The sequence below is a fragment of the Lutjanus erythropterus genome, chromosome 19 (assembly GCF_056507025.1).
Source record: "Lutjanus erythropterus isolate fLutEry1 chromosome 19, fLutEry1.hap2, whole genome shotgun sequence".
NCBI classification, from domain to species: domain Eukaryota; kingdom Metazoa; phylum Chordata; class Actinopteri; order Lutjaniformes; family Lutjanidae; genus Lutjanus; species Lutjanus erythropterus.
In genome coordinates, this window is record NC_139335.1 from 6,298,513 (window position 1) to 6,326,279 (window position 27,767).

At 41.4% G+C, this 27,767-nt stretch overlaps 1 protein-coding gene across 1 annotated transcript in view; it reads left to right on the top strand.

Annotated features, from left to right (window-relative positions):
• srcin1a (SRC kinase signaling inhibitor 1a) overlaps positions 1–27,246 on the top strand; it is a 62,860-nt gene extending 35,614 nt beyond the window's left edge. Inside the window, 12 exon segments of the mRNA XM_084743727.1 lie at positions 3,225–3,400; positions 4,868–4,998; positions 5,316–5,463; positions 7,492–7,798; positions 7,963–8,224; positions 8,906–9,045; positions 9,154–9,306; positions 10,352–10,459; positions 10,703–11,599; positions 15,107–15,238; positions 21,465–21,509; positions 25,519–27,246. Of these exon segments, the coding sequence (XP_084599853.1) occupies positions 3,225–3,400; positions 4,868–4,998; positions 5,316–5,463; positions 7,492–7,798; positions 7,963–8,224; positions 8,906–9,045; positions 9,154–9,306; positions 10,352–10,459; positions 10,703–11,599; positions 15,107–15,238; positions 21,465–21,509; positions 25,519–26,019 (3,000 nt within the window). The 3' untranslated portion in view covers positions 26,020–27,246.
• Positions 27,247–27,767: the final 521 nt, after the last annotated feature.

Sequence of the window (27,767 nt, forward strand, 5' to 3'; positions counted from 1 at the left end):
TAGGAAGAGTTCTTCAAGGACTGTTGAAAGCATAGGTTAAAAAAGATTAAACAACAGTAGTTGTAACATAAATTGTTAAAATGTTGGATTACTACAGGATATAATCTATTCAACAGTTTTTGCCATTTTTGATTTTTCAGAAAATAAGAGGGTTAAAGGTGAAACCAACCCGCCTGGTGGATTCTAGATAAAAACCTTCGGAATATAATAGCATTCTTGATAGAACCCTGTGGGTAGGTTCTTGGTAGTGCCCTTAGAAGGCGTAAAAGTTCTGGATAGAACCCCCAGCAAGGGTTCTGGGCAGGACCATTACACCATACAGTGGAAGGGTTCTCTGTAGAAACTCTCAAAGGAGGTTCTGGATGAAAGGTTCTGCTAGGAGCCAAAAAGAGTTCTCCTGTGGGGATGGGCTGAATAACCCTATATGGTTCTAGTTAGTATTTCTATCTTACTGTTGATATGCAAATGAAAACAGAATGTCAGACCACACTTTGAGCTCCACATGTGGTTTGCTTTGAGGTCCACAGATTTTTAGTTGCAGAAAACGGCTACATTAGTCTCCAGTATTTGAGATATTTCTATTTTCTACATGCAGTCGTTATATAACATTTTTGTGGCGCATAATGTACACTATACAGCGGGCGCAGTGGCTTTGATCTTTATTTGATCTTCACTTCAGTACAGTACCTACAGTAAATAGCACCTGCACATCCACATAGCTGCACTGCTTGACACATTGAGGGCATTGTATCTTCTGAGGATGAATAATGAAATTGAATGTGTGAAAGATAAAAGCTCAGTTCACACTGAATGAGATTTTGTAGCGATACAGAATGTAATGGCATATACATAATCAGATGAAGTGCCACAACAAGGACGGGTTAACAGAAATGTGGAGATGAGGTCCTCATTTATTCCATTTATCTCTAATGGTAGCAGTGCCGTGATTACTGTAGGAAGAGTCAGGGAGCGTTCAGTGGCAGAGAGGAAGATTCAAGGAAAAAGAGAAAAGAAGAGTAATGGCAGTGACAGGTGATAAGCATGCAGTGCTTTTACCTCCTCCCTGACAACAGTCACAAGGGCTGCTTGAACTGGTTGAGCGGTGAGACAGAAAGGCTGTCCTGTACCCAGAGAGGACAGGTCGCTGTTTACCTGTATGTGTGCCCGAGTGTGACCTCTGGGCCCATATTGTTGCCCAAGGCGATGGCCAGCAGCTTAAATTTTACATGTGGCTCATGAATTATACAGAGCGAGCATGCAGGAGAGACAGGCAACCGGGAGAGAGGGAGCACGGTGCTGCAAGATAAAAAAAATCTGAAGATGTATTTTTCTGGATATATTAATATGTTTAAAATATGTTATCATATTTGCTGTGTTTGTTCTGCTGCAGTATAGCTGGGAACGCTGGGTAATTTTAAATGTTCGTGATATTGTTGTCTTGTTTTGCTTCCTGGAACATAAGGCTGATCAATTATTAATTTTTCTTGCTTACCAGGTGCTTTCATCTCTGGGAGTTGTATTACATGCAGTAGTCCTGTAGAATATTCCATTCATAACACTGAGAGGGAGCTGAGTTCACACTCAGTCCTCCGTCATGGACATCCTTCGTTCTCCTCGGGGCGCCTCGGCTCTGCACGCGCCGATACACACACAGAGCTACTCGCTGCATCCGCCGGCCTAAAAGCTCACAAGCAATGACTGAAAAACACATAATCACTCAAGGATAGAGCAGGATGTTCTTCTGGTCTAACAAGGCAGAGAGGGTCATCCAGTAAAAGAAGATAACCACACTCTGCCTTCTCACGGACAGAACAAAACAAAATGTTCAGGTGCCCTGAATCACTGCGGTCTGTTTTAAAAGCCTTAGGCCACTGTGATTCTCCTCCTCGTTATCTCGCCAGCAGATTTCACAACTTCAGCAAGCTTTTCTCATGAGGCTAACGAGTTGACATGGAAATTTCCAAATACTTGCTGAGTGTACAACATGCCCTGCAGAAGTAAGAGCAATATATTATCTGTAACTTTGTGTTTGTTTGAAGATGGATGCCGCAGCTCCACTTCCTCTCGCTGCACAAAATATCCTGCAAACCAATGCTACCATCTTGTGCTGGTAACATCATTTGGAGTCTGTGTAGTAGTACTATGTAGTAGCTCAGCTGTCAATCAGGGCATGAAACCCACTTTTTTATAGTAGACGAAGTAAACATAATTTAAAGAAATCTTAAAGAAATATTTCTGGGCTGTGCTTGAGAGTCTGTTGCCTTAAACCAACATAGTACCAGAATGGTAAGGAATAAAAAACTACTTTTTATTTAAAATTGTAATAAAATGCATTACAGTGCTAATGGAAAATATCCAGTGCCTCGCCAGTTTAAAATTTATGCTTTTTGAAATCGAAAAACATTAACAATAAATTATTTTCCTAAGTTTGTTTGTCTGGACGTTGCCCTCAGGCAACATAGCGGAACAGCCTGAAAGAATAAATGTGTTAAAGAGTGCAGGCATATTTCAGCAAACTTTACAACCACAATCTATCAGATCAAACTTTAATAATCCTCTTTAAAAAAGGTAGTGAGTCACATTTCAGTATTTAATCATTCGTGTTACATTTAAATGTTTGTTTTCAGGTGTGTGTTTTTCTTGACATGCAGTATGTTGCAATCATTTGTTGTGTTGCTTCCATCTCTGGCTCACTGCTTATGAGTTCTAATTTTCAGTGCATTTTACACCCTGTCCTGTGGTTGAAGAGTTTATAAACCTAAATAAACAATACCAAAAATGTCATGTGTTACTTTAAAGCTTTAAAGCAACATAATTATCAAATAAAGTACATTAAACAATTAAGCTGAACCATGTGAGGAAAGCCTCTCTAGAGAGTCACGTGACAAATTAAAACACTGCTCTTTTAACCAGAGGCAGCACTGTAGCATAGAGGGTTAAAACTAAAATAAAAAAATTGAACACTTTGACAAGCATCAACATGAGAAGTACTACCTAAAATGCCAGAAACCATCTTTGTGAAAACATTTATTTGACATATACTTTGATGTTTGAGTTTGGCCCACCTATCTGTTCACATTGTGGAGGCAGGGTTCATAACCTATGCTGCAGCCAGCCACCAGAGGGCGATCTAGATGCTTTGGCTTCACTTTTGGGGAGCTCTCGCGTTGTACGTTTCTATTATATGTCAATGATTGAATGTGTGTGTGTGTGTGTGTGTGCAGCTGGAGAACCAGGATTCGGTGCGAACTCTGTTGAAGCGGACAGAAGCAGAGCTGAACGTGCGCGTGGCCGACGCCCTGAGGAAGCAGGAGGATCCTCTGCAGAGACAGCGCCTCCTGGTGGAAGAGGAGAGACTCAAGTACCTCAATGAGGAGGAGCTCATCATCCAGCAGCTGCAGTCAGTGACAGTATTAGACTCAGCGTTTAGACTCGGTGTTCAGCAATAATTTCACACCATTTGTTTTTTAAAGGGACAGTTCACCTCAAAATCAAAAATACACATTTTTCTTTCACCTGTTGTGCTACATATCCATTTAGATTGTTTTGATGTCAGTTGTAGAGCTTTGGAGATTACTGGAACGAACCAGATACTCAGCTTGTGGTGCTCAAAGCACCAAATAAATATATATGAATAATTCAACCCCAGTGTCTCTTTCCAGAAATCATGATCCGGTTAGTCAGCATGATCCACAGACATTCTTGTGAGCAGTTTCATGCAGAAACTATATTATCTCTCGCTGAAAGAAAGCAGTTCTGGTAGATTCTTCTGTAAAAAGAAAATAGGAAAGAGACACTGCTGTTGAGTTTTGCAGATGCATATTTTCATACTTTGAGCACCACAAGCAGAGTGCATCTAGTTCCATTATACTGGAGAGAAAATAAAAATCAGCAGCTCACCAGAATACAGAAAACCAAAACCAGACCAGAAATATGAAAATATGTATTTTTGATTTTGGGGTAAACTGTCCCTTTAATTGGTAATCATCCCAGCATTAGTAATCAAAAGAAAAATATATCCATTTGTACTAATGTGAGTGATTTATGGGCAGTGTATTGAGTACATAAGTTGACAGTTACCTGGTCTTAGATGAGCTTTTATCACATATTTCATAATTGCTTCAAACATGACAAAGTTCATATCTGTTTTCTAATTAGATGACTCAGTGGGTGACGCAGCGATAGGATGAAATTGTAACTGTAATTAAGCCCGGCATAGAGCAAGATGCTTATTAAGATCTGAGGTGCGAGACGGTCCAGCAGCTAATTGAAGTGACTGAAAAACCAGAGCTGAGAGCTACCTTGAGATTTAATAATCAGATAACTTGCTGCTTCCGTCTCATATGTGGAAATATTCACTGTGGTAATGATTCCTGGATTTCTGTGTGAGCGGCAGAAGAGTTCCTGAATCACTCGGAGCGGCATTTTGATTGCAGACTAATTGGTTGAACTGTTAGATGATCTCTGCTAATCAATGTCTGTTATTCAGCCTCGTTAATGGCCAATTTATTTTGGTTAATTATACATGAAACTTTGATTCATTGCATAACTTAAGGCAGATTTATGTGACACGAGTCTGGCCAGAGCAGGCACACGCTCAATATTAGCTGAGCAAACTCAACATTTGTATAGACTCTGTGTTCCAGTTTTCCTTCGGTTGTTGCAAGAAACTTTTAAATAACTGTTCATACTCCTCCAGTTCAGCTGTCCAGCACTGCTGATCTGGCTGCCAGTTGATTGAGAGACAGTTTATTGGCAGAAGTTTTATTGAAACTCAAATAGCATAATTCTGAGATAAATATTCAGTAAAAATTTAAGTGTAGCAGTGGAATCCCTGGTGTTCAGCCTTCTGTCTGTTCCATCTCAGCGACCTGGAGAAGTCAGTGGAGGAGATCCAGAAGGAGTCGTCTGTCAACCACAAGCTGGTGACAGTGCAGGAGCTGGAGGAGAAGGCCACTGTTCTGAGAAAGCTGGGAGAAACACTCACAGAACTGAAAAGTGAGTCACGTCGGCGCATTTCACATTCTGTGCACAAAACAGAAAACACAGCCTTTTACTCTGGCAGACAGTTTATAACGCACTAATTACTCACCAAGGCACTGATTATCGTGTAGTCACCCACAGCCAGTCTGTCAAACATTTAATCAGACTCAGATTGCTCAGATTGCTCATTGTCGTAATGAACTGCCTGACCATTTACAGTAGTTCAAAAATGTTTTGTTTGATTTGCACAAATGGTCTTTGGCAAGTAGAATTAATTTGTTCTGGGGGAACATTTGTCGCTTCCTGTGTTCCTCCTCTACTTTCTCCTGCAGATCAGTTCCCGGGCCTGCAGAGTAAGATGCGGGTGGTGCTCAGGGTGGAGGTGGAGGCCGTCAAATTCCTGAAAGAAGAGCCACACAGGCTCGATGCCCTGTTAAAACGCTGCAAGACTATAACTGACACCCTCGCCACCATGCGCAAGTATGTACCTGCTCAGACTGAGAGCAACAACACATCACTGCCTTCATGCTTTATGAGCCAGTTAAGGGGACAGTTCACCCCAGAATCAAAAATACGATTTTTTCCCCTGTCCTGCAGTGCTGTTTATCCACCTAGATTTTTTTTTATGCGAGTTGCTGGCTTTAGAGATGTCAGCTGTAGAGATGTCTGCCTTCTCTCCCATATAATGGGACTAGGTGGCACTCTCCTTTGGCACTCAAAGCAACAAAAAATACATTTGAAAAATTCAAAACTAGTGTCTCTTTTCAAAAATCATGACCCGGTTTTTTAGAAAGAAAGTAGTTCTCACAGATTCTACTGCAGAAAAAAACTGCTCACAACAAAGTCTGTAGATTATTTTGAGCAGGTTATGATTTCTGGGATGAGACATTGCAGTTGAGCTTTCAATTTTTTGTTATTATTATTATTTATTTATTTTTTTTTGGTGCTTTGAGCACCACAGGACTAGTGCCATCTAGTTCCATTATATTGGACAGAAGACAAAAATTTCTATGGCCAATATCTCCAAAACTCGGCAGCTCCCCTCAGAACAGGAAAGACAGATAAAGAGCTCTACAGGCCAGAGGAAGAATATGTATTTTTGATTTTGAGGTGAACTGTCCCTTTAACGAAAGCCAATTGTGTTGAATTAAAGAAACTTGAGTGTAAATAAATTTCTCAGTAATTGCCCTTGCATGGACTTGGAGATGAGAAAGTTTTTAACTAATCCTGTAAATGTTGGTGGAAATGCATTTGCCTCATGGATGAGAGCAGCACATACTTTGCTCCTGTGTCAGGTGAAAACAACCACTCTGATTTGATCGGCGGTCAGTACACATTCTTTCTCTTAGGTCTTTGCCAATTTAATGACATAGAATAAGAAAACCGTATCGCTTCTTAGAAGCACAGATCCTGTGGCCAGTCAGGTGAACTGGTCACAGTTGGTCTTTGCTGATCTATGATTGGTGTCATTACACTGAAAAAATTAAAGAAATAGGAGTCCTTTCAGTCTGTCTCCATCAAAGTGGATGGACCTGACGTATACAGCTACCTCACTGAATCTTCAGGTGATGTTTTTCAGACATCTGTCACTTTTTATATCGTTAAGACACTTTTGTTGTTTTGGTACTGTTGAACTCCATTCTCAAAGTCTGTGTTTTATGGTAGGTCATATTTTTTTCACATACTTTACAGGGCTCGTTTTCATCCAGAGGGGGGTGTGGTCGTGGGACGTGACGTATGGCTGCTCTCATCCATAAATTCTTACCTCGTGACACATTAGCTGACACAAAAACTTGCCCATTTGCAATCAATTCGAGGAAGACTTTTCCATTTGTAACTCTGCCAATGAGATTATATTTTCACCCGTGTGTGTGTCTGTGTGTGTGTCAGCACAACATTATGGATTTTCATAAAATGTGGAGGACAGAGAGGCGTTGGACTGAGGAAAATTGATGAGATGTTGTTGATTCAGATCAGAGATTTTCCGCATTAAACGTTGATTGTTTTAAGCCAAAGCTTTTAAAACTAGGATGATTTAAAATCATAATGTATGTGGAAAAAAGTGTAAGGTGCATTCAAGCAGCTAGTATTAATGTGACCACTTGGCATTATGACACCATGATGAAGGTTCTTTTCAGTCACAAGAATAAAGATTTTTTAATTTATGTTGAGTATGGACTTGGACATAAAATCTGCCCTTCAGCATTCTGTCGTCTATCTCACAATCAGCCTTGTCTCTAAAAGCACCTCAGTTTCCGCTTTAATTAACCTCACTGAGCCAAAGAGCTCATAAATTTATTTTTTTCTCTCGTCTCTGTGGGTGAAAGGGAGTTTGAGAATATTCAGTATTGCCGCAGGTTTGCACCTTTCACAGTTTTTTGAGCTTTTTGGATGTTTTTGACATTCTGCCACAATTGTTTTCACTTCAAGTCATGGATTATTCATGTTTCAGTTTGTGTTACATTTCAAAGAGCTGATTAATGAATTCATCTTCCACGTTCTTACCAGACAAGCGAATGAGGGGGTGTGGAAGAAGCAGGAGGACTTCTCTAGTCCTTCGTCAAAGCACAACGATGACTTGCGAAAGTTTTCAGACTTTGACATCCCCACCAGCCCACCGCTCACCATCAATGACCTTGGAGGAGGCAACAGCTTGTCCAACTGGAGCCCCCACACCAGCCTCAGCCGCGGTCACAGTAACCCGACCGGCCCACACAAGGACAATCATCCACCCGTTCCCCACAAGGGCAAAGCCCTGGAGGAGCTGGAACGCCGTGCTGCTGCTGACAAAGCTTCGTCTGTGGAAGTCCGACTGGTATGAATTATTTCTACTCCTTTTTTTTAGCCTTTTCTCTTCTGTTTTCACTGATCGAATATTCTACATAAAAAAATCACATCACAACATAGTTACGACAGCGCTGCAACACCACACTGGCTATGTGATTATGAAGTGTTTAGATCCGTTCCTCCACTTCACAGGCAGCGGAGCGGGACTGGGAGGAGAAGCGGGCCAGTCTTACACAATACAGTGCCCAGGACATCAACCGGTTGCTGGAGGAGACCCAGGCTGAGTTAATGAAAGCAATTCCCGACCTGGACTTTGCTGCCAAGCAGATCAAGCCCTCCTCTAACACACTGTCCTCCCAGAATTCCCAATCTGGGGCAGGAACCCCAGAGCACCGCGTCAACAAGCCCCAGCACAAGCTCTCCGGGAAAGAGGGAGGGTCCAGGCGTGGCTCTGGTAAGATAGAGAGTTCAGTGCTTCGGCCTGCTTCATTATAGCAAATTGCCTCCTCAAATTGTCAAGTTTTTAGGAGCGAAGAAAAACAGCTTTGTTTTCAGGGTAACCACCATGCATTTTTAAACTAATCCAATTAGTTCTAAAACAGTTGTACATGCCCTGCAGGTCATCCAATCTTTTCAAGAACATTTTCCCTGCACTGAAATAAAATATGAAAAACTGGAGTTACAATATTAATTTTAAGAAAGTTGGTTAGTTTTATAAATGCAAGAAGTCCCTCAGTGTAGAATTCAATATTGAATAAAGTAGGTTTTACACACTCCACATAATATAATGCTTACATATGCCTCCAAACTTGTTCTAAAATCACTGTGAATGCATTACATAAGTGTACATGTATTCTACAATGTGGACATTTGCTTTTGGTTTCACTATAAAACATGTCCAAAAAATACAATATGTAATGCACAGGCAGTGCATCATCTCTGTCTGCACAATCATGAAAAATGCAAGTCATGAAATAACAATGCACACATCATTTCAGCATACATGTTCATAAAAACACAACAAATAATACATGAGTCTACACAATACACCATATCTACTGCAGCAAGCACCACCCTGTGTCATATTCGGCTGGATCATAATTTCTCAAGGTGCCTGAATTACTTCCTTTCCCAGATGAGCTGACAGTACCTCGGTATCGCACAGAGAAACCCTCCAAGTCTCCTCCTCCTCCACCGCCTAGACGCAGTTTCCCGTCTTCTCCAGGCATAACCACCCGCAGCGGAGAGCCCCTCATCCCGGGGAAAAGTATCAAGGTAAGGCAAAGGAAATTTACATCATCATTTAAAGTAAGGACTGAGTAGTCAGAATAATTAATTAACAAATGGCACTGGCTTCATACTTACTGTATTTTGCAATCATAGAAGTCTGAATCTGAAGAGACTGAGGGCCAGAAGCCTCACGTGAAACTGAGGAGGGCTGTGTCCGAAAACCCTCGTCCTGCATCCACACCCCCAACACTTGCCTCTGGAGAGAGGGAGGAGAGGGAGGAAGAGAAAATTGCTGCTGAATTGGAGGTAAACTAAAACATGGGTTGTGTATTATGTTAATTATATCCTCGATGGGCTGTTGCTCAATGAGTGGGAAAACTGCACTCTTTTTGTCATTTCTGTTATGTCCACAGTCTGCCACTGGCTTTTGCGCACTCACACACCCACAGCAGACACGCTCACCATCGTTACCACATGTTCAAGCAGCAGGTGCCATATGTCACCCTGCCCCTGGCACTGGGAAAGCCCAAAGATCACATACTGCTCAGTCACACACATCATCACCCAGGGCTCACAGATCACAGCCAGACAGATGGACCCTGATGGCTGCTTGGACTGTGTTTGAGACGGCCTGCCTAAAATTTGACACAGAGTCAACAAAAACTGATTTTGATTATTCATTCGCTGTTGTCTTTTTAGCCTACAGTTTATGACAGCTATTTCACCTCCCTTTTCCCTTCCCAGCTGTTTGAGAGAGCCCCACTCAGGCTTGCTCTGCCCCTGCCTGTTAGCCCTCGCAGCAGGAAAACTGCACCCCCCTGCAGACTAGACCTGTGGCCCTCTGAGGCCTCAGGCACTGAGGTAACACGCTGGCTGACCCTGAGTGCTGTGGATTGCTGCCCTCTTAAACTTCTGTCTCTTTTCTTCTTAATTGCTTCACCTCACACAGAAACACCAGCCGCTGCTCGGCCCCCAGTCAAATCTGAAATGAACAGAAAGTCATACTTGCCAACCCTCCCGATTTTCCCAGGAGACTTCTGTTTTTCATTGCCCTCTGCCAGTTTCTTCCCAGGGTCCTAATTTCTGAAAAATTCTGAAAAAATACGTTGGTATTTTAGATTTGGTTGGTATTTTACCACTGTGTTATTCAGCAGCAGTCTATAATTTTGCCTCAGGAAGCATCCTTGGCATTTGAGTATCAACTTTTAAACACAAACCTTATATGCACAATTAGTTCCTTTGTATAGCATGAATGCATCAGTGCTACACACATGAGAGAGAAGGAGTGGGTTTGCAGTTGATGTTGTGGTGATTTTTCTGCAAGTGGGAGCCAGTTATTATTTGTGACCAGTGTAAACGCTGTGTCAAACATCTGCCCAGCTGTGCTTCACTGGACTGTTCTAGACTTTAGAGAGAACTGCATGAGACAGACCACATAGGCACCACATCAGAGACAACAGTAAGGAGCCCACTCACATTTACATACTGATATTTATGTTAAAAGGAAGTTATATAGGCATACATTACATACAAGTTGGTAAAATCGTTCTTTTCTTTTGTTTTTTGTGGGTTTTTTGGGTCATATTGTTGATTGGTTGTGTGATTATGCAGTGATCCCATGCAGCAAGTTGTTCGATTGTGAAAAAACCTAAAACAATTTCAGTGTTTAAATTCACACCTCAAGTGCTTTCCTCATTTATAGGGAAGGCGCTTGTCTCCTGTCCCCCACATCGTGTTGACAGAGTGTTTGCCAGCTTCACCCACTGCCTCAGAGGATCCTGTCAGAGATTTAGCAAATGACCCTGCAGATAGAGAGAGTCCATCACAGGATTGGACTGGTCATTACACTGTCTGCACGACTCAAATTTCAAAAGAAAAGGATTCATTTGGAAGCCCCCCTCAGCAAGAGCGAGAGCAGCTTAGTTTTAAAGAGCACGTGGAATTAAAACAGGAGATTGCGCTGCTGTTGACAGAGCTGGACGTGAGGGTGGTGTCTGCTGTTGAGGCCCAAGAGCTCTGCAGGGCTGCAGGAGAAGCACTGCAGACTCTGACCATCTCAGCACAGACTAAAGAAATCTCTGAGGTCCAGCTGAGTGAGCGGCCTCTCCTAGTGCTCCTCAGGGAAGAAGAAACGGTCAAGGAGGCCTACAGGCGGCTGCATTCCCTTTTAGAGTCCAAGAGGTTGCCCAAACCCAGAATAAAATCCTCCCTCCACTTAGGACAACCGAGCCCCCTGGTGGAGGCTCTGAGGAGAGGGATAGAGACAGGGGACAGTGTGCTGACACTTCAGCACAACACTGGAATTAAGACGATTCCTGAGTCCAGTGACTCAGCTAGCTCTGCCGACAGTCTGTCCAACCCGAGCCAGAGGAAAATGAAAGAAGACATCCGACGCAGCACCTACAGGAGGCTGGATAGCTTAGAGGAGACTATCCGTGAGCTAGAGAACACCTTGATAGAGATCAGTGGCCATCCAGCCGCAAAGCAGCTCTACACTGAGACAACCTCTACTACACAGATGACAGGCAGTCCGACCTCAGAGACCAAGAAGCCGCCAGTCCCACCCAAGCCGTCCTCTGCGAGCCCAGCATCGATCCAGGTTCATTTCTTAACACCTGCTGTGCAGCTTCCTGCTCTGAAGCAGCATGCTCTATTTTCTTTCCTCACTGCTTCTCTCTGGGTGACTGCTGGAACTTCACTTTCAAGCTTCTGATGTCTGCTCCCTGACTAAATCGGCATCTAATTGTATTTGAAATCGAAAATATGTAAAAGGGGACAGACAACAGACTTCCTCTCTACTTGTCTACTCTGTGATTAGTGCTGGAACTGCTTATCCTGCTGAGCCCAGGGATGTTAATTGTTTCTTTATCGATCCGTTCTGGCATCTGTTTTCTGTCTGTAAATCCAGCAATTTCACCTTTTGTTACACCACACAGGCAGTAGAAAATAAACGCATAGAAAACACATATTCTATGTAATTTCCTCCTCTTTTTTTCTCCTCTTTACTTGTCAGCTCTTTGAAATGAATGTCCTCCTGTTTGTTCCCTCAGAATCTGTTTTAAACAAAATAATGATGGTACATCATCTATTGTGCTGTATTTGAACAAGCTTAAAGGGATAGTTCAGATTATTTGAAGTTCAGTTGTGTGAGTTACATAGGTCCATAGTCAGATGTGTCATCTACAGAAGATGGCGGCTGGCACGTCCCCAGTTTGGAGAAGAAATCAAGCAAGTTTATTTATATAGCAATTCACTGTGCTTCACACAGATGAAAAGGACATCCATAAAAATACAATTAAAACATGGAAAAGCATACATAAAATACTTAAACTAATAATTAAAGGAAAGCAGCAGGTGCACTTGTAGCCCCTTTTATCCAAGCTGATCCAAGCAGTGTGGGCTTAAAGCTGCCTGACATAACACAACAGCGCACCAGTCAACAAGTGATTCTGCTCGTGTATATCACACATAGAGCTAATAACTGCAATGAATTTATAACATAAAGCTTTTTATGTGTTCTGGATAAATAAGTTGTCGCTTATTAAACAGTTAAGTTAAAAAGATCGCCCTGTGTGATCATCTGTGGGGAGAGATTTCTCTCCTGCTGCCTGTCTGCATGTGTCCGTTTAGTGCATACAGGTCTGTGTCAACGCTGGAGAATATATCCTCTCATCTCTCTCCGTCTCTCTGCTTAAATACAGTTGATAATTACGTGGAATAAGCTTGCAATTTAAAAACACATTCACAAACGAAAGGAAATGTGACTCGACGGCGTTCCGTGCTGCCAGCTTATCCTTCTTACACAGATGTTGACTCGGTTCTCTTACTACCTCTTACTACCTCAGAGGTGGAACAAAAATGGCACCCCCATTTGTAACTTTTACAATTAGGTGGAATAAACTTGCAACAGTCCCGCCTTGAACAGGCTGAGTAAAAGGGACTGGTGTTGAAAGCTAAGCGATGTACTGCTGCAGACAGGGTCAGCAGCAAGACATTTTCAGCCACCTGTTTTAGCCCTTCTAAAAAAAATCAATGTCTGTTTCATGCATGCTATATTTGGAATATTTTCACAGAATTACCTTGCTGCTAGACAGCCTTTTCAGACAGGAAACTGCGGTACAAGCCAAATATCACACTCTCTAAAGCAACCAGACTCTTGGCAAAATCATTTTACCTTGCAGAACACAGGAGTTGCTGGTCTGCCGCTGCATCGATTGTGTGACTTCAGTGTTTTAAGAGGTTAGCTCATATTCTCAGAAGTCACACAATTACCCAAACTAACAGACTGAGGCAGTGATAGACCAGCAACTCCCATGTTCTGCGCAGTAAAACCACAGTTTCTGCAAAAGTGTAGTATAGTGTGCACTTAAACTGATACTGACTTTTTTAAGTGGGCCTTGTTGTAAAGGTAGAATCAGTAGGATTTGTCTGAGCTGTTCATAAACACACCAGAAAGTTATAAGGATGTTAAATTGTGTCACAGCCTATCTGCAGATACAGATACCAGCACGCACTTCTCGTTGATTATAAGTGAAGGGATTATCTTTATATGAGTCTATACATTGTTTCAAAAGAAAATGCTCCAGAATATATCTTTAAGTAGTAAAATACATTTTGCTGCTGACCCTCTCCACAGCAGGACATTGCTTAACTTCCTACACCAGCGCTCTCTGCTTCTCTAAACAAGGGGTGTACCGACCGCCATTTACTGTAGGTAATACACTGACTATGGATAAGTACGTCATACAAACCCACTTCAAATAATCCAAACTATCCCTTTAAAGGCACATTTTATGACCTGTGTCACATCATAATTGCACACACCAAAAGTTACTTTGATTTTACTTGGAATTAGTGTTTCCAGAATGCAGGCAGACAGGAAAAGTGCCAACAACTCAATTATCACTCTTCTTACTGAGAACCTGCATGAGGACATAAATCTATCTCTTATACCAAAGCCAAATATCACTTCTAATACACTTCTTGTTAATATCTGATGACCACATGTTGAACTCTATTACCAGACATTGCAAGTAGCCTGCTTTCAACTCACCTCTAGTTGACCGTAACACAACAAAAGATTAGCGGTTTATCAAAAGACTTATTGCGCTCCTGTGTCAGCTGCCGCTTCAGTGAGGTGTCTTGACAGCTCGCGTAGTATTCCCTGTTGCTCTGAATGCAGCCTCCCACTCGGGGCAGGGCTGCAATAGTTTGACAGTCACACTGTCATGGTGAGTTTCAGCCCTCTGATGTAGAGCCAGGCAGCATCCCCATGGGCACGGCTGAGGATTACAGAGTCTTCACACATTATTTCATCACTCCAAACTTCAACCACGTTCATCATTTCAACATGACCCCTTTTCCTCCTCGTGTCCAACGTTTGCTCGTGCGCTCACCCAATTCGCACTGACAGGCGATCTGCTTTCAAGCCTCTTTACAGTTCAGTTTTTAATTAGCGCATTAAATATATATTAAACGTACTGTATATTTTATGTCTACATTTCAAAATTCTGCTGCACATCAAGAGAAGAAAGGGCTTAGAAGGAAGACAGGCAGATTCCAGGTGTCTCTGGATTACTGTAGCAGAGAAAAATCAGCTATTTGACGCCTCTACAGTTAATCTTTTATTAGTTTTCTCTTCAGCTAATGGCTCTGTGTGCACAAGAGGCACAGTTGGATGGAAATGTGACTGAATATGTATTTGTTTTTGTGCGTATTAGAGACAGTCGACAGAGTAACTCAGCGGGAAAGATCATTAAGCACACTGTCTCGTGGATCCTGCGGTGAAGCAGGGCTACGCAACGTCGGTTTTGATGCTGCGTTTCTATATTCTCGTCTTTGTCATTTTCTGCTGATAGATGGTGAAACTCTCTGAAGTGTGATTGTTGGGTTATATCAGCTACACGCTCTGATCTTAAAAACCTCATTGGTCTCAGGAGACCGACTAGCTTGCTGGAATCATACTCTGTATGGAGCTGATGTGTGCGCGTCTGAGGCGTAAACTGAAGCCACTGAAGAGGAGATGTGAAATGTACAACCACGTAGTGTGTGTCCGAGGTCTGATTCATACTTCCCTCCTCTCTTCTCTTCTTCTCTCCTCTCTCAGGGAGGGAATGGTGTTGGCAAGGTTCTCCACTCGTCAGCTGCCTCCAAACTGAAGCAACTGCAGCAGAACAGCACAGACAAGACTAAAAGTGGCAAAAGAGAGGACTTCCTGAAGCTCCAGGGCCAGCAGCAGGTATCGTCTTTATATTTAGCGCTGTCAGGGCCAATGCACGCTTGATCTCGCAGCACCTGTGCAGATCGGACTGTGCAGTACTTTCCAGACACACACAGTATTAGTTGCCTTTTTTTGGTGGTGGCAGCCGAGGCGGTAACTGTTTTTTTTTATGCATTTAAAAAAGCTTGCACAGAATAGGAGTATAAAATAATAAAAGTGAAGATGCTTATCATTATATATATAAAAAAAAAGACATTGCATTTTACTGTGCCCTCTGAAACTGGGGCAGAGAGAAGCAATGATCTGTGCTGGCTATAAATCAAGAAAGATGGGACAGAAAATTCTTTGGATGTGAGAGAGTTTTTCATTTTTCTTTCACATTTACACGCAAATTTGGTGAACTCGTTCGTCATATAGAAACATGATTTGTCTGCCAGCATTTAGTTAAGCCAGAGCCAGCCCAATCCAAGACAACTAAGAAAAAGAAGGAAGGGAAATTATATCACTATAGAACTTTTTCTGGCTGGAGAAGCTCACTAAAACATATCTGCATCTCCCTATCTCTCTCTTGTATGACCTATGATGAAGAAATCCCTCTAAAAAAAAAGGAAAAACAAGAAAGAACAGACACCAGAGAATAAAATACTGCTTTTGCTGTTGCTGATCTCCCATATGAATCAATAAAACTGATACTATAGGATTTTCCCTGGATGTTTTTGACACAAAGATGGCAGTTTGCTTAAGTGACAAAAATCACAATTTGACAGATGAAAGTCTATAATCCTTTTGTGCACATTTCACTCTGGCTCTTTTTTTGATCAAAGACAAGTCAAGAATGATGAAAGAAAAGAACTTTCCAATCTGACCAGTGAACAGGTACCAAAAGGTGGTTCATAACAGGCTGAATTTTAATAATAAATAATAATATAAAATAGAAGAAGCGCTGAAATCCAATAAAAAAAAGCAGGTGTCTCATTTGTCCAGTGAAACAGGCTTAATAATACCTGCTACTGATTTGTAGTTACTGGGTCACAAACTATTGAAAAATACTCAAATTATTTTCTATTCAAATATTTATGTAAAATAAATTAATTACAGATTAGCGATGAAAATATTTGTTTTACATGAGACCAATTTTAGTATATTTTTTTTATTCATAACTTTGACTAATATGGGAAAGTCAGCACAAAGCCTTTGGCAAAAAAAAAAAAAATCACCTTTAAGCCACCTTTAAGTTAGACAGGCAGTTCTGCAGTGATGTAATGTTCCTTTCTTACTCTTTAGCTTCCTTGGTCCATACATAATGTTTTATATTTTTAGAATAAACTGTTGGTGATATCTGAGCCTAGTGTCTCCCACTAGGCTCAGATGTATTTTGACTATCTGACAATCTTGAACTTGAAGGCATGTTGTTTTTGATTGTCAAACTATGGTCCTAGTACCACTGGTGTGACTTAAGCTCCTTCTAGTGGTACGCTGAGGAATCTCCTAAACTTTAAAAATGAAATAAATTAATTAAAAACCATAGCATACATACTATAACATTTCAAATTAAAATACTTATGAGATGACTAACGTGTGATTTAAAATAAGTTTTGTCTCCTCATGAACATAGCGCACACATATTGTATGTCATCCATGATTAGTTTACAAGGTCAACTGTGACAGCACTAAGCTGCTGCCTTACTGTGAGTGCAGTGTGGCTGTAAACAGACAACAATAAATAATCTTCTTATTATGAATAAACCTTCCTTCTGCATGAGCTGTCTTGTAGCTGAATAGAGTAAACTTATGCTCCTGTATTTTGATGTTAAGTCATAATAGTGGTACTTGGAGAGCCTGATATTTTCTGAAGTGGTGCACAGTGTAAAAACTCTGAGAAACACTGGCTTAAAAGCTTTAAGTGAGTTGAGATGGCCTTGAAATAAGGGAGAAAAATGACAGTTACGGTTGTAATGGTAGTGGCACCTTCACACGCCTTCAGCAAGAATGTCTGCATCCAAACCTGTATATGCAGCCCCTCTGTATTTTACACACCAGATCAAGCATAAATCACTTCTCACCTCCACACAGTCTTGTCCTTGCCCCCACAGACCCGCTGCACATCCCCCACCACACTCCCCTCCTCAGCTTACATTGTTTACATTGTTTTCTGCAAGACAGTGGCCATGATAAACTGAATTTTTAACAAGTTTAACTAATGATTCTAAATTCTTTGATGGCACATTATTGTGACAGTCTCATTATCATGGGTTTTGTCGAAACAGATCAAAGGATCCTCGACAGGCTTTTTGTCCCACAGAGAGACGCGTGTCAAACAGGTTAGAGTGGTGGAGGATTAGCACTTCAATTACTTAAACTGTGCTTTTATGTCTGAAAGTCTTAAGCTGTCTCTCATTATAGTGTCTAAACCCATTAAAATTTATAAATACACCTGTATTTATTATTCTTTTGTTTATGTTACTATAATAGAAAGATCAGATGAGAAATCAGCCTGATGAGACCTAAAAATATATAGTTTAAGTCTGGATTATATTTACGTGAGCAGGTATTAAAAACTTAAAATGACTGAAGTTTGATTTAAAAAAAAAAAAAAACTTGCAAATTCCCTCCTGAAGCCTTTTTTTTAATACATTTATTGTTATACATTTGCCAGATAGCTGGCTCAACATGTTTTCTTTTAATTTGATAGCATTTTTGTGTTATAAAATAAGGTAAAGGACTGGACATACAGTAAGGATGCTAAATGGCCTCTGGAGGCGAGGAAATTAAACTGTTGAAGCATGTCAGTCCAGTAAAGCGAAGGGAAGATTTTTGCGCCACGCCTGTGCACAGGGGGAAAAAAGCTTAATGTCAGTGTAATTTGAAAAATAACAGGAGCAGTGAAGTGAACATAAACCTCCATACCCCATAGAATTTGACAGAGCATTCAGATCCGAATTCAAGTCTTGAAGATTGCAGACAAATGAATGTGTTAGGCAGAGAGGGAAAGATCGGAGAGATGGGGAGAGCAATAAAGCTTTGGCCGCCTCAGACTGAACGAAGATTGGGAGGAATCTCTGCAGCGCCGTGTAATAATCACCCCTTGAGTCACTGGCAATCACTGATTATTCAATATGAAGAGGACAGTTCTCCTTTCCCCACCATTAAGTCTTTCACGTTTCCTCTTTTTATGTCTCTTTCCTTCTTCCGCTTTCTGTACTCTGCAATTTGCGCAGAGCTGGCCCTTTTTTTCCGTTTCATGATTCCCCCGTCGGTCTCTCTCATTCCCTGCGTTTTGGAAGCAGAGTGGATTCCTACACTTGTGCAGTGAAAGCAAAATTAATCCCATTATTTCAGTATGACACTCAAAAATGGCACGCTCCCTTTGTCCGCAAACTGTTCAAAACAGTCATTGTGAAAAGAAGCTGCACGTGTGAAAGCGCTGTCCTCAAAGGGACGACGGACGGTCAAAGCTAATTGTCAGCGTGGGAAGTCAGTGCCAAGCCATTTAGGGTGGCAACACAACACAACTGCATGACTAATGACAAAAAGAAACAAAGAACCAGCTGACTTTTACCAAGAGAATAAACCATCAGCTGTGGCAGTCTTCAATACCGTATGTATTAGATGCAATGGGTAGTTGACAGGTTAAGCAGTCCAATATTATGCCAGTTGGTAAAGGGGTTGGAGAGATTTTGCAGCACAAAAACAAACACAACAACATTCATTAGGATAACAGAGCACTCAATATACAACTGCCAACCAATGTACAGCAGACACACAATTAGAGCTGATGATTAAATTAATCATAAATTATTTTGATAATAGATTAATCCTAGTCATTTTTTAAATAAAAATGTCCAAATTCTCTAATTTCAGTTTTCAAACGTGAATATTTTCTGGTTCTTTTACTCCTCTGTGATACTAAACTGAAAATATTTGGGTTCTGGACATTTGTGGATCTCTCAAACAGTGATTAAAAATGTTTTCACTATTTTCATATATGTTATGATCCGAACAACTAATTGATTAATAGAGAAAAAGATCTACAGATAAATAAGTAATGAAAATAATCATTAGTTGCAGCCCTGTACACGATCCAAACTATGGAGCCCCAAAGTGTTCAATATTGAATAAATAAATAAATAAATATGTACAATTCATTTTATTCAAGAAAAATTGTGAATTACTTTAACAAATGATTGACTTCTTAAGCTCGCAGGCTCATCAACTACTACCAGATTTAGCCAGTTAGCTTCTTATAGCAAGAGCTGCAAAGTAATTCAGAACCAACTAGATTACTGTTGCTGTAAATAAACACAATATAATAACTCAGCATCTCAGTGAAGAGACAATGTTCAAGCTCCAAAACTAAATAATTGACCTCACAAAGGAGTTAACATGTCAAAAAGTACTGCTGTTGTAACTGACGTTATCATTCATCATTATCAACAATGATATTATGATATTACGAAATATGAATTAATAATCTGTAAATAATCTGAACTATATTAATGTCTTTAATAATGATACCGTACATGAAATTAATTTTTTAATAGTCTGTAGTAGTTTTTGTTCAATATACGCTCAGCAAAAATATAAATATAGCACTTCTTTTTGTTCCCATCTTGCAGGAAGTGAAAGATTTAAGACTTCTCAAAATCCTTGTTAGTGAGGACACCTCCTGTGCCAAGATAATCTATCCTCCTGACAGGTGTGACATACAGAGAGGCTGATTAAACAGCATGATTATTGCACCAGTCGGTCACAATGAAATTGAAATAAAACTGTTGGATTTACATTATATTTTTGTAGTGGTGTAAAATTTTCGCAGTTGCGGTAACAGGTATCTGATGTTTACTGTGGTGCCACATGGAGGGTGTGACATCTGCATTGATGATATTGCAGTATGTTCTGAAAAGGGCATTTTTAAATGAAAATATCTATAATGAAATTAACATCATAAACAAATAAACAATTCTGATATTATGAAAATGGATGAGGAAAATAAGATTGCATGATAATGAGCTGAGTTTTGATCATTTATTCAATTATTTAACAAATAGTTGGTTGATTTATATATATGTGAGTGTTTATTTATTGTCTTTTTTAAATCTATTTAATATAGAACACTCTGGGTGTTTCATACAGTGCCATTTGCTGTAGCATGAGCTTGGTAGAAAATACCCACACAAATATTTTAGCACCGTTCAAACATTACTGAAACACATTGCTGAGAATCTAGTGCTGTTTTATTTGGTTTCCACAAGCTGTTGCATTTGAAATCAGTCCTCTTTGGTCAGATTCCTGATGTCTTTAATGTCAAACCAAGAAAAACAGCACAGAGCCTGACAATTTAGCTTACAGATGGACGGAGCCAAATCTGTCTACTAAATCATCTTGAATTCAGTGTAATGAAACAGCTGAGCGTGGACTATGCTGGAAAAACACGCTGATTATCTGCAGCTCATCTCATCAAACTATCAAGGTGGCCGGCTGGCTTGTATATATCCCTTGAGAGCTGATTAAGAACTTTCGCCGACCCAATATATTTATTTCGCCCGTTTTTTTTTAACACGTCACCGACATTGTGCTCATGATCTGTCAGAGAAGAAATCCTAATTATAGCCACTAAAAAGTAAAAGGAAGGCAGGACAAGTTTGTAGAGCACATTTCAACAAAAAGCATCAGGACGGAGGTGTGGATTCATAACACTGCAGATTTTGTATTTTAGCCCTAAACCATTCAGTACTTTATAAACCAATAGCAGTATTTTAAAGACAGACAGGAAGCTAGTCTAAACACCTCAGTATTGGAGTGACTTTTTTGGTTGTGGTGAGAACATGAGCAGCAGCATTATCTGCATAATCATCATCTGCATAATCATGGAAACATAATTTGTTTGCATGTAGGTATTGAAAAGAAGACGTCCCAGAATGGAGCCTTGGGGACTCCACAGGTTTTGTCGCTCAAGTCTCTAATTACTAATTAGAAACAAAGTGGTTCCTGTCCTTTAAATTTAAAACAATTAAGTACTGTGCCAGAAAGTTCCAGCCAGTTTAGGAAGAAGGTTATTTTGGATGAATATGTTTGTGCAAAAAGTGTCAAAACAGTCACAGTCATCCAGCTTCTCCCGTTCTTGGATCCACGTTATGCCTTGCTATTGAACTTTAACTGTTTTAGCAACCACAGAGCACAGCTCACCCTCAGACACACATGTGCTGATCACCCTTTTGACTGATATTGTTGTTCTGACTATCAGACTTGCCCACCATGGGTGACCTCTCTGCTTGGCCCACAGATGAAGGTAAAGGTTTCTCTTCTCTTAAACTTTTCCCGGACATAATTCCCTAAACTAACCCCAAACTTTTACCCTCCTTCTCCAGTTCCCATTGGTGTTTTCTCTTTTGTTTCCTCTGGCCAAATCATAATTGACATTTCTAGGGCGTCTCTCAGTGGCCTCCTGCCTCCCGTCCCCAGCTAATACATGAATAGATCTAAATATATAAGTACCTTTAGCATCAGTGGCATTGCACATGCAGTGACAATGACATTTTGCACCAGTTCATATGAAAGGCAGCTGGTGCACATTTACATGTTATGAAAGCCAGTTGGACGGACACTTAAACATTTTAAGACCTCACTGTGTACCACCTGCAATCAGCTACAACAAGATGCACTGGCACCGCTTTTTGGTTTTATGCGTTTAGCATTGCCAATTTCGAGATTTTTTTTATTTTCATCAAGATAAAATGCTGGCTGAATCAACACTGTGCCCTCCGGTTAATCATGGTTTTTGGGGTCACAAAATTTCAAATTTTGCTGATTGGGGTGGCCAATCAGATTTTAGATTTCCCGCAAATGCACCTGTAAATACTGTTGTCCAAATAGACCCTTTTTGGGCCAATGTCATGGTTATGTCACAGGGTGTTAGGTAGAGGCAAAATGAAGGCAGTCAAACATAATGAGTAGTGGGTCACAAAACCAAGCTAAAATGTCATCTTTCTGTGTTCTTGGGTGCCAGAATCGAAATATACCAGCTGCCACTGCCAGTTAAAAAAACAAAGAGACAAAGAAAAAAATGGAGATAACTATGGTTAAACTTGATAAGATGAAAGCTGGGAGACGTGTGCGAGCTGCAACCGAATAAACAAAATGTATTCACAAAATGTCAAGAGATAATAATCTCACACCAATTTCCTCATTAAACAGAATTCAAGTTTCTCTCTTTTACCGAACAAGGACAAGCTTTAATTGGCTTGTTAACGCCGAAAAAACACACTTTATTTAAACCCAACAGGCAGAAACAAAATATAACTCACTTGTCCAGTCACTGTTATAACGATCACCAACTCTGGTTTGGTCAACATAAAGCCTTAACTCACTGTGTTACATGTGAAAACAGTCTGGCTCAGGCTGCTTTCCTTTCACTTGTCCTCCCAGTGCAGAGCAGTGCCTCTCACTCTACAGACCATTAAATTTGCAGAATAAAATAATAAAATCCCCCCAGAAAACCAACTGGCGATGGAATCAGCCAATACTTGATATATTCATCCAGTCACCCAACCCATGGTCTACCCATTGAGTGAGTGTGTGCAGGTCGGCCAGTGTGCTCCATTTAGTTAATGTGTCAAGTAACACTTGTGGTTCTGGAGCGAGTGACTGCACATATTCAGCCATTGTTAAGCGACAAGCCAACAAAATCTGGTAGCTAATGTTAGCTTATGTGTTTGGGGAATTGTTCTGCCTCCATCCAAGGTAGACTTGATCATTGCAGCATTGATGCACAGCATCAGGTTCTTTTGCTAGCTTTGGCTCTGATGATATCTGTGTGTGTTTAATTGCAGGTGTTAAAATTAACAGAGCCTCTCTGATGGCGCTCTGTGCCACTGTGCTCGGCCTGTCTGCTCACTAAAGCTTTACTCTGAGGTATTAGTGCATTCCAGGCATGAGGATCCTTCAAATCAATGTGCTGGATAAGAACAGACAGTTCAAAGCCACAATTTCTCCCGTTTGCTTTGGCACAGATCAAGGAGGGCATGACAATGTGAATCACTTTCACGCCGCAAAACCCTATTTCCATTTCCCATTTGGCCTCTTATTACTTCTGGTGGTAAAACAGGCTAGTTTAAAGGTGCCGGGCATGAGTTTGGGGGTTCTGAAGACCTATCCTGGGAGGCGGTAGTTTGGCAGGCAGCTCTGAGTGCACGGGATGAAGGGCGGCTGCTCTGCCACACTCACAGACCAGAATAAATGCGTCGGCTGGGCTTGAGAGGAGTTCCTGAAGCGGAAGGAACAGCCCCGCTCTCTGGGGACGGCTGGCAGCACAGGCTCTGGAACTGCAACAGAGCAGGTGAATGCCTCCCAGCAGCGCAGTCTAGACTAGCACACCTGCTCTCCTTTCATACAGAACTAATCCCCGTAATCCCTAAACAAACACATTTTAGTAGTTTTTCAGCCACAGGAAAAACTTCACTCCTGTTGCTTCTCAGAAGAAGCGAAAATAAAACTTCCCTACAGTGTGAAATTGTTTGCAATAAAAAGCTAGTTTTGGCTCTTTAAAACAGACTCACGCTCTTATCTCACCCTGTCACCACTCTGGTGTATTTTGCTTGGTTATTCCTCTACACATAAAACTTACAAACTGTTTCTGTCAGAGGCATTCAGCACCTGCAAAAGAGAGACAAATACCTGTTGAAAATGAGTTACCCACAAGTCTCATGCTTTTGGAACAGTGCCATCTACTGACTCATTCCAGCATTACATCAAGGAACTGAATGTGTGATGCTGTCTGTCCATTAGGGCTGGGTATCATGTTAAAAAATTACAATACCAGTACCAATGCCAGCGCCCTTGTGGTTGACTGATACCAGTAGAGTACTTTATTTGATACCCAACATGTGAATGTAAAAAAATCCTGAAATAATCCTTCAGCATTTTATGCATTCATTGTATCACATGCCACAGATGTGTAGTCATATTTTCAAATGTTTTGATGGCATCTGGCCACCACAGACTGTATGACAGGCCTATTCAATTACTTTTTTAGAAGTGCCATTTCCTATGTCTGACATGTAAAATCAGGAATTTAAATGTGCAAAACAATGGACTTTTTAAACTTTTTTCTTCACTTTATTAGTTTTCCCAATTGGAAGAGAAACATTAAGTTCAAGAGTACACAAAAACAAAGCACTTTAGTAATCCTGGATTAAATTGATGAGATTAGATTGTTGTTTTTTAAAAAAAAAAAAAACGTGTTGCATCTGACGTCTTTTTCATTCAGTTGGACTCTCCTAGATTCCCTCTGCTTAAACACCACGAGTCAAAACTGTATGATAAAATAAATGTGCGTAACAACGTAGCTTCAGCAGTAGTGGGACAGTCATGTGGCACATTAAATCAAAGAATCGGTCCCTCCAGGAAATTGCAATGTGATCACAACAATTCATGCAAAGTCAACCATTCCCTGTTAATTCTGCGTGGCCTTGCAATTTTGTCCAAACACTGCATCTTCTTACTGGATTCGTACTGGATTATCTAAAACAATACCTTAAAGGTATGGAGTTCTGATACCCAGCCCTACTATCCATCAGAATATTTTGCATTTTTTAATGAGTAGTCATTAATGACTGTCATTAAAACAAGTGCAAAAATAAAGGTGGTCAACACCAGTGTAATCTGCGTTGTCACTCAGTGTTGCACCCTGGGACAGAGGGTGTGTTTATCACTGGTTTGGTCATCATGTGTGGATGGCAGCCTGTCTCGTGGCTTGCATCACACATGCTGATATCAACCTGAATAACGATCTCCTGTGTTTGTCTCTTGTTCTGTTTCCTATCCCTCACCTTCCCAATCCCACCCCCCCACCCCCCATCCCAATCCCTTACCCCACCACTTTCTTCTGACACCTGCGACCCACCCCGTCACTCTGTGTGAACCCGTGCCACCCTGCACCCCCCGGCCTGCCCACCTGCTGTACCCGTGACCCTGCAGCAGTGAGCGACCTGTCCGTGTCCAGCCTCTTCAGCTTCCTCCTCCTCCTGTTCACCTGACTAGAGAGCTACGCACATCCATCTATCAGCTTCTTTCACGTCTCCAGTGTTTACTCCGCAATCTACACCGAACCCCAATTTGTGTGCATTTGTGGATGTGTGTGTGCAAGCATGCATGCACGGGCATGTTTGACTGTAATGGTAAGGGAAGGTGCTGCAGGGGACAGTACCCAGCCAATCTGAAGACTTTAATTTCTCATGATTTTCCCTTTGATCCCTGAAAACCTCCCCTCCCCAACCCTGTCTTCTGTGCTCCACCTGAAGGCCTTGGGGACCAACAGCACCAGTGGCAGTATTGAGCCGTACCTCTCTGGTATCAAAACGGGCATTTTCTCAGGCCGAGTGCCCTCCTCTGCAGCAGCCTTTGCCCCTGGCCTGAGGAAGTACCCGCAGGAGGGGGCAATACCCTCCCTGACAGCCTCCTCCAGCCAAGCGAAGGCCCTGCTGGCGAGCCTGTCTGCCTCTGGCCTGAGCGCCGAGGCCCTGCTCCTCTCCTCCACTCTCCGCCATCACCGCCTTCTACGTGAGCAGCGAGCCTCCTCTTTGCCCCTGCCCAGCAGCCAGTCCTCCTCCCCTACTCCCCCTGCTACCCCCTCTTCCTCTTCCTCTTCACCCACCACCTCAACTCCTTCCCTGTCCCCCTCCTCTCCCACCCCTCTTACTTCCCTCACCCTCTCTCCTGCGGTCCTTAAGCGCGGCGCTTGTAGCAAGGAGGGTGGCAGCAAGTCTGCGAATAAGGACCTCGCCCCTGGTAACTCTCGGTGACGAAGAGGAGGAGGATGAGGACATTCAAGCACCATCACATGAACCATGAAGAGAAAACAGCTACATTATGGAAAAATCCAGCATTTTTTAGTCTGATTTTCTTTCAGGACTTTTTGGCCTTTTCTTCTGTTTATTTTTCATCTCTACTTTTGGCTTCACTCCAGTATGCAGAATCTACATCTTTCCATGGCAAGAACGTCCGTACTGTAAACGGAGTCACACTCTTCTTCTTGGACAATTTTCCTACTCTTATCTTATGTTCCGTAGTTCCTCTGCAGTCCTCCCACGCAGTCATACTGCCAGTTTGCCAGATAGAGAGCGCACAAATGGGCCTCCCCTCCAACCAGCTGCCTGCTGTAAGCTGATGTGGTCCGGACGGATTTACTGACAGTAGCACTCTCATATACACCCTCACTCAACGGGTCGTCAGTGGAGTAGACATCATCTCTAGACTGTGACTTTTATCATAGAAAATAGAGCTGCAATAATCACCAAGTGAGTCCTGTAAATGTGTGTGTTCAGGATAATATTGCTCTCACATACCTGCATCACCTGGCAGAATGTGAGCCCGCTCGGGAAAAAAAAAAAAAAAAATAGATCAAGGTGATGATTGTGGTTTCAAGCTGTTTTGTGTTAAGAGGCCATTTGTGGATTTTCTTGCATCACCTGTGTTTTAAACTCTGAACTGGTGCTACATTTTCCCCTCTGTTTGTACACACTGTGGAAAGAGTTTACATGGTAGTTCTCACTCCCCGATCTTTGACCTGCGCTTTGCTGCAAGTGTACATTCCACTGTCTGACAGTCAGCTTTGATTTCACAGCACACACTTTGAATATTTATATGCTTCCCTACAAATCGAAAATTAGGAAGAATTATATATAAAAAATTCAACTTGAAAATGTCAACAAAAGCACATCGTAGGGGAGTCCTCTAACAGCACATTTCTATTTGAAATAGAACAAGGGGTTACAGTCACACAAACAGAAGGGAAAAATGCAAATGGTGAATTGTATACAAATGTTGAATTTCTGTAAATGTGTATTAACTAGTTAATTCTGACAATCAGGATGTTTCCACAGTAGCATCTCTCTGGCGTTTTAGCACCTGACATCGAAAACCTTCCCAAAGACTCAAGCACACACAAGCAGTGATGAATAGTACACTCTCATTCTGTCACACATGCACTCGTGAAGCCAAGCTGTTTGTAGAAGCACAGGCTCGTTTTTTTTTTTTGTTTGTTTCAGCAAGTCTCGTGTGATGACTCATCTGTTGCACCAGTGATAAAGAGCACTCTGTTTTTTTTAAAAAAAAAGATAGAAAAGAAAAATGCCACGTCGACCAGAACACGATTTTCACCCTTTAAGGAATCTGATCTACAGATCAAGTACTTTCTTTTGGGACACTTGTTTCTTTTAAACTTCAAAGTTCGTTTTCAGCTTTCAGACATTTGCAGGTCTTATTGTAGAGCATAATACTTTCTTTGAACAAGAACAAAATGTCTCCTTCACTGTACTTCAACGTCTACACTGTTTCAACTCTTCAGTAGTGTTTGAAAGATAAAGAATGTCAACCAGCACATATTTAGATTCAGATATAGCTCTTCTCTTGGAGGACCTGAGAGGAGAATATAGAAATTAAAAACAAGCACAGTTTCTTCTTGAAAACATGACCCTTTTCTCTAATTTTGACCTTGTGAATCTGATCAACTATGACAAGCACAAAGCTACAAATGTTTTCTAAATACAAA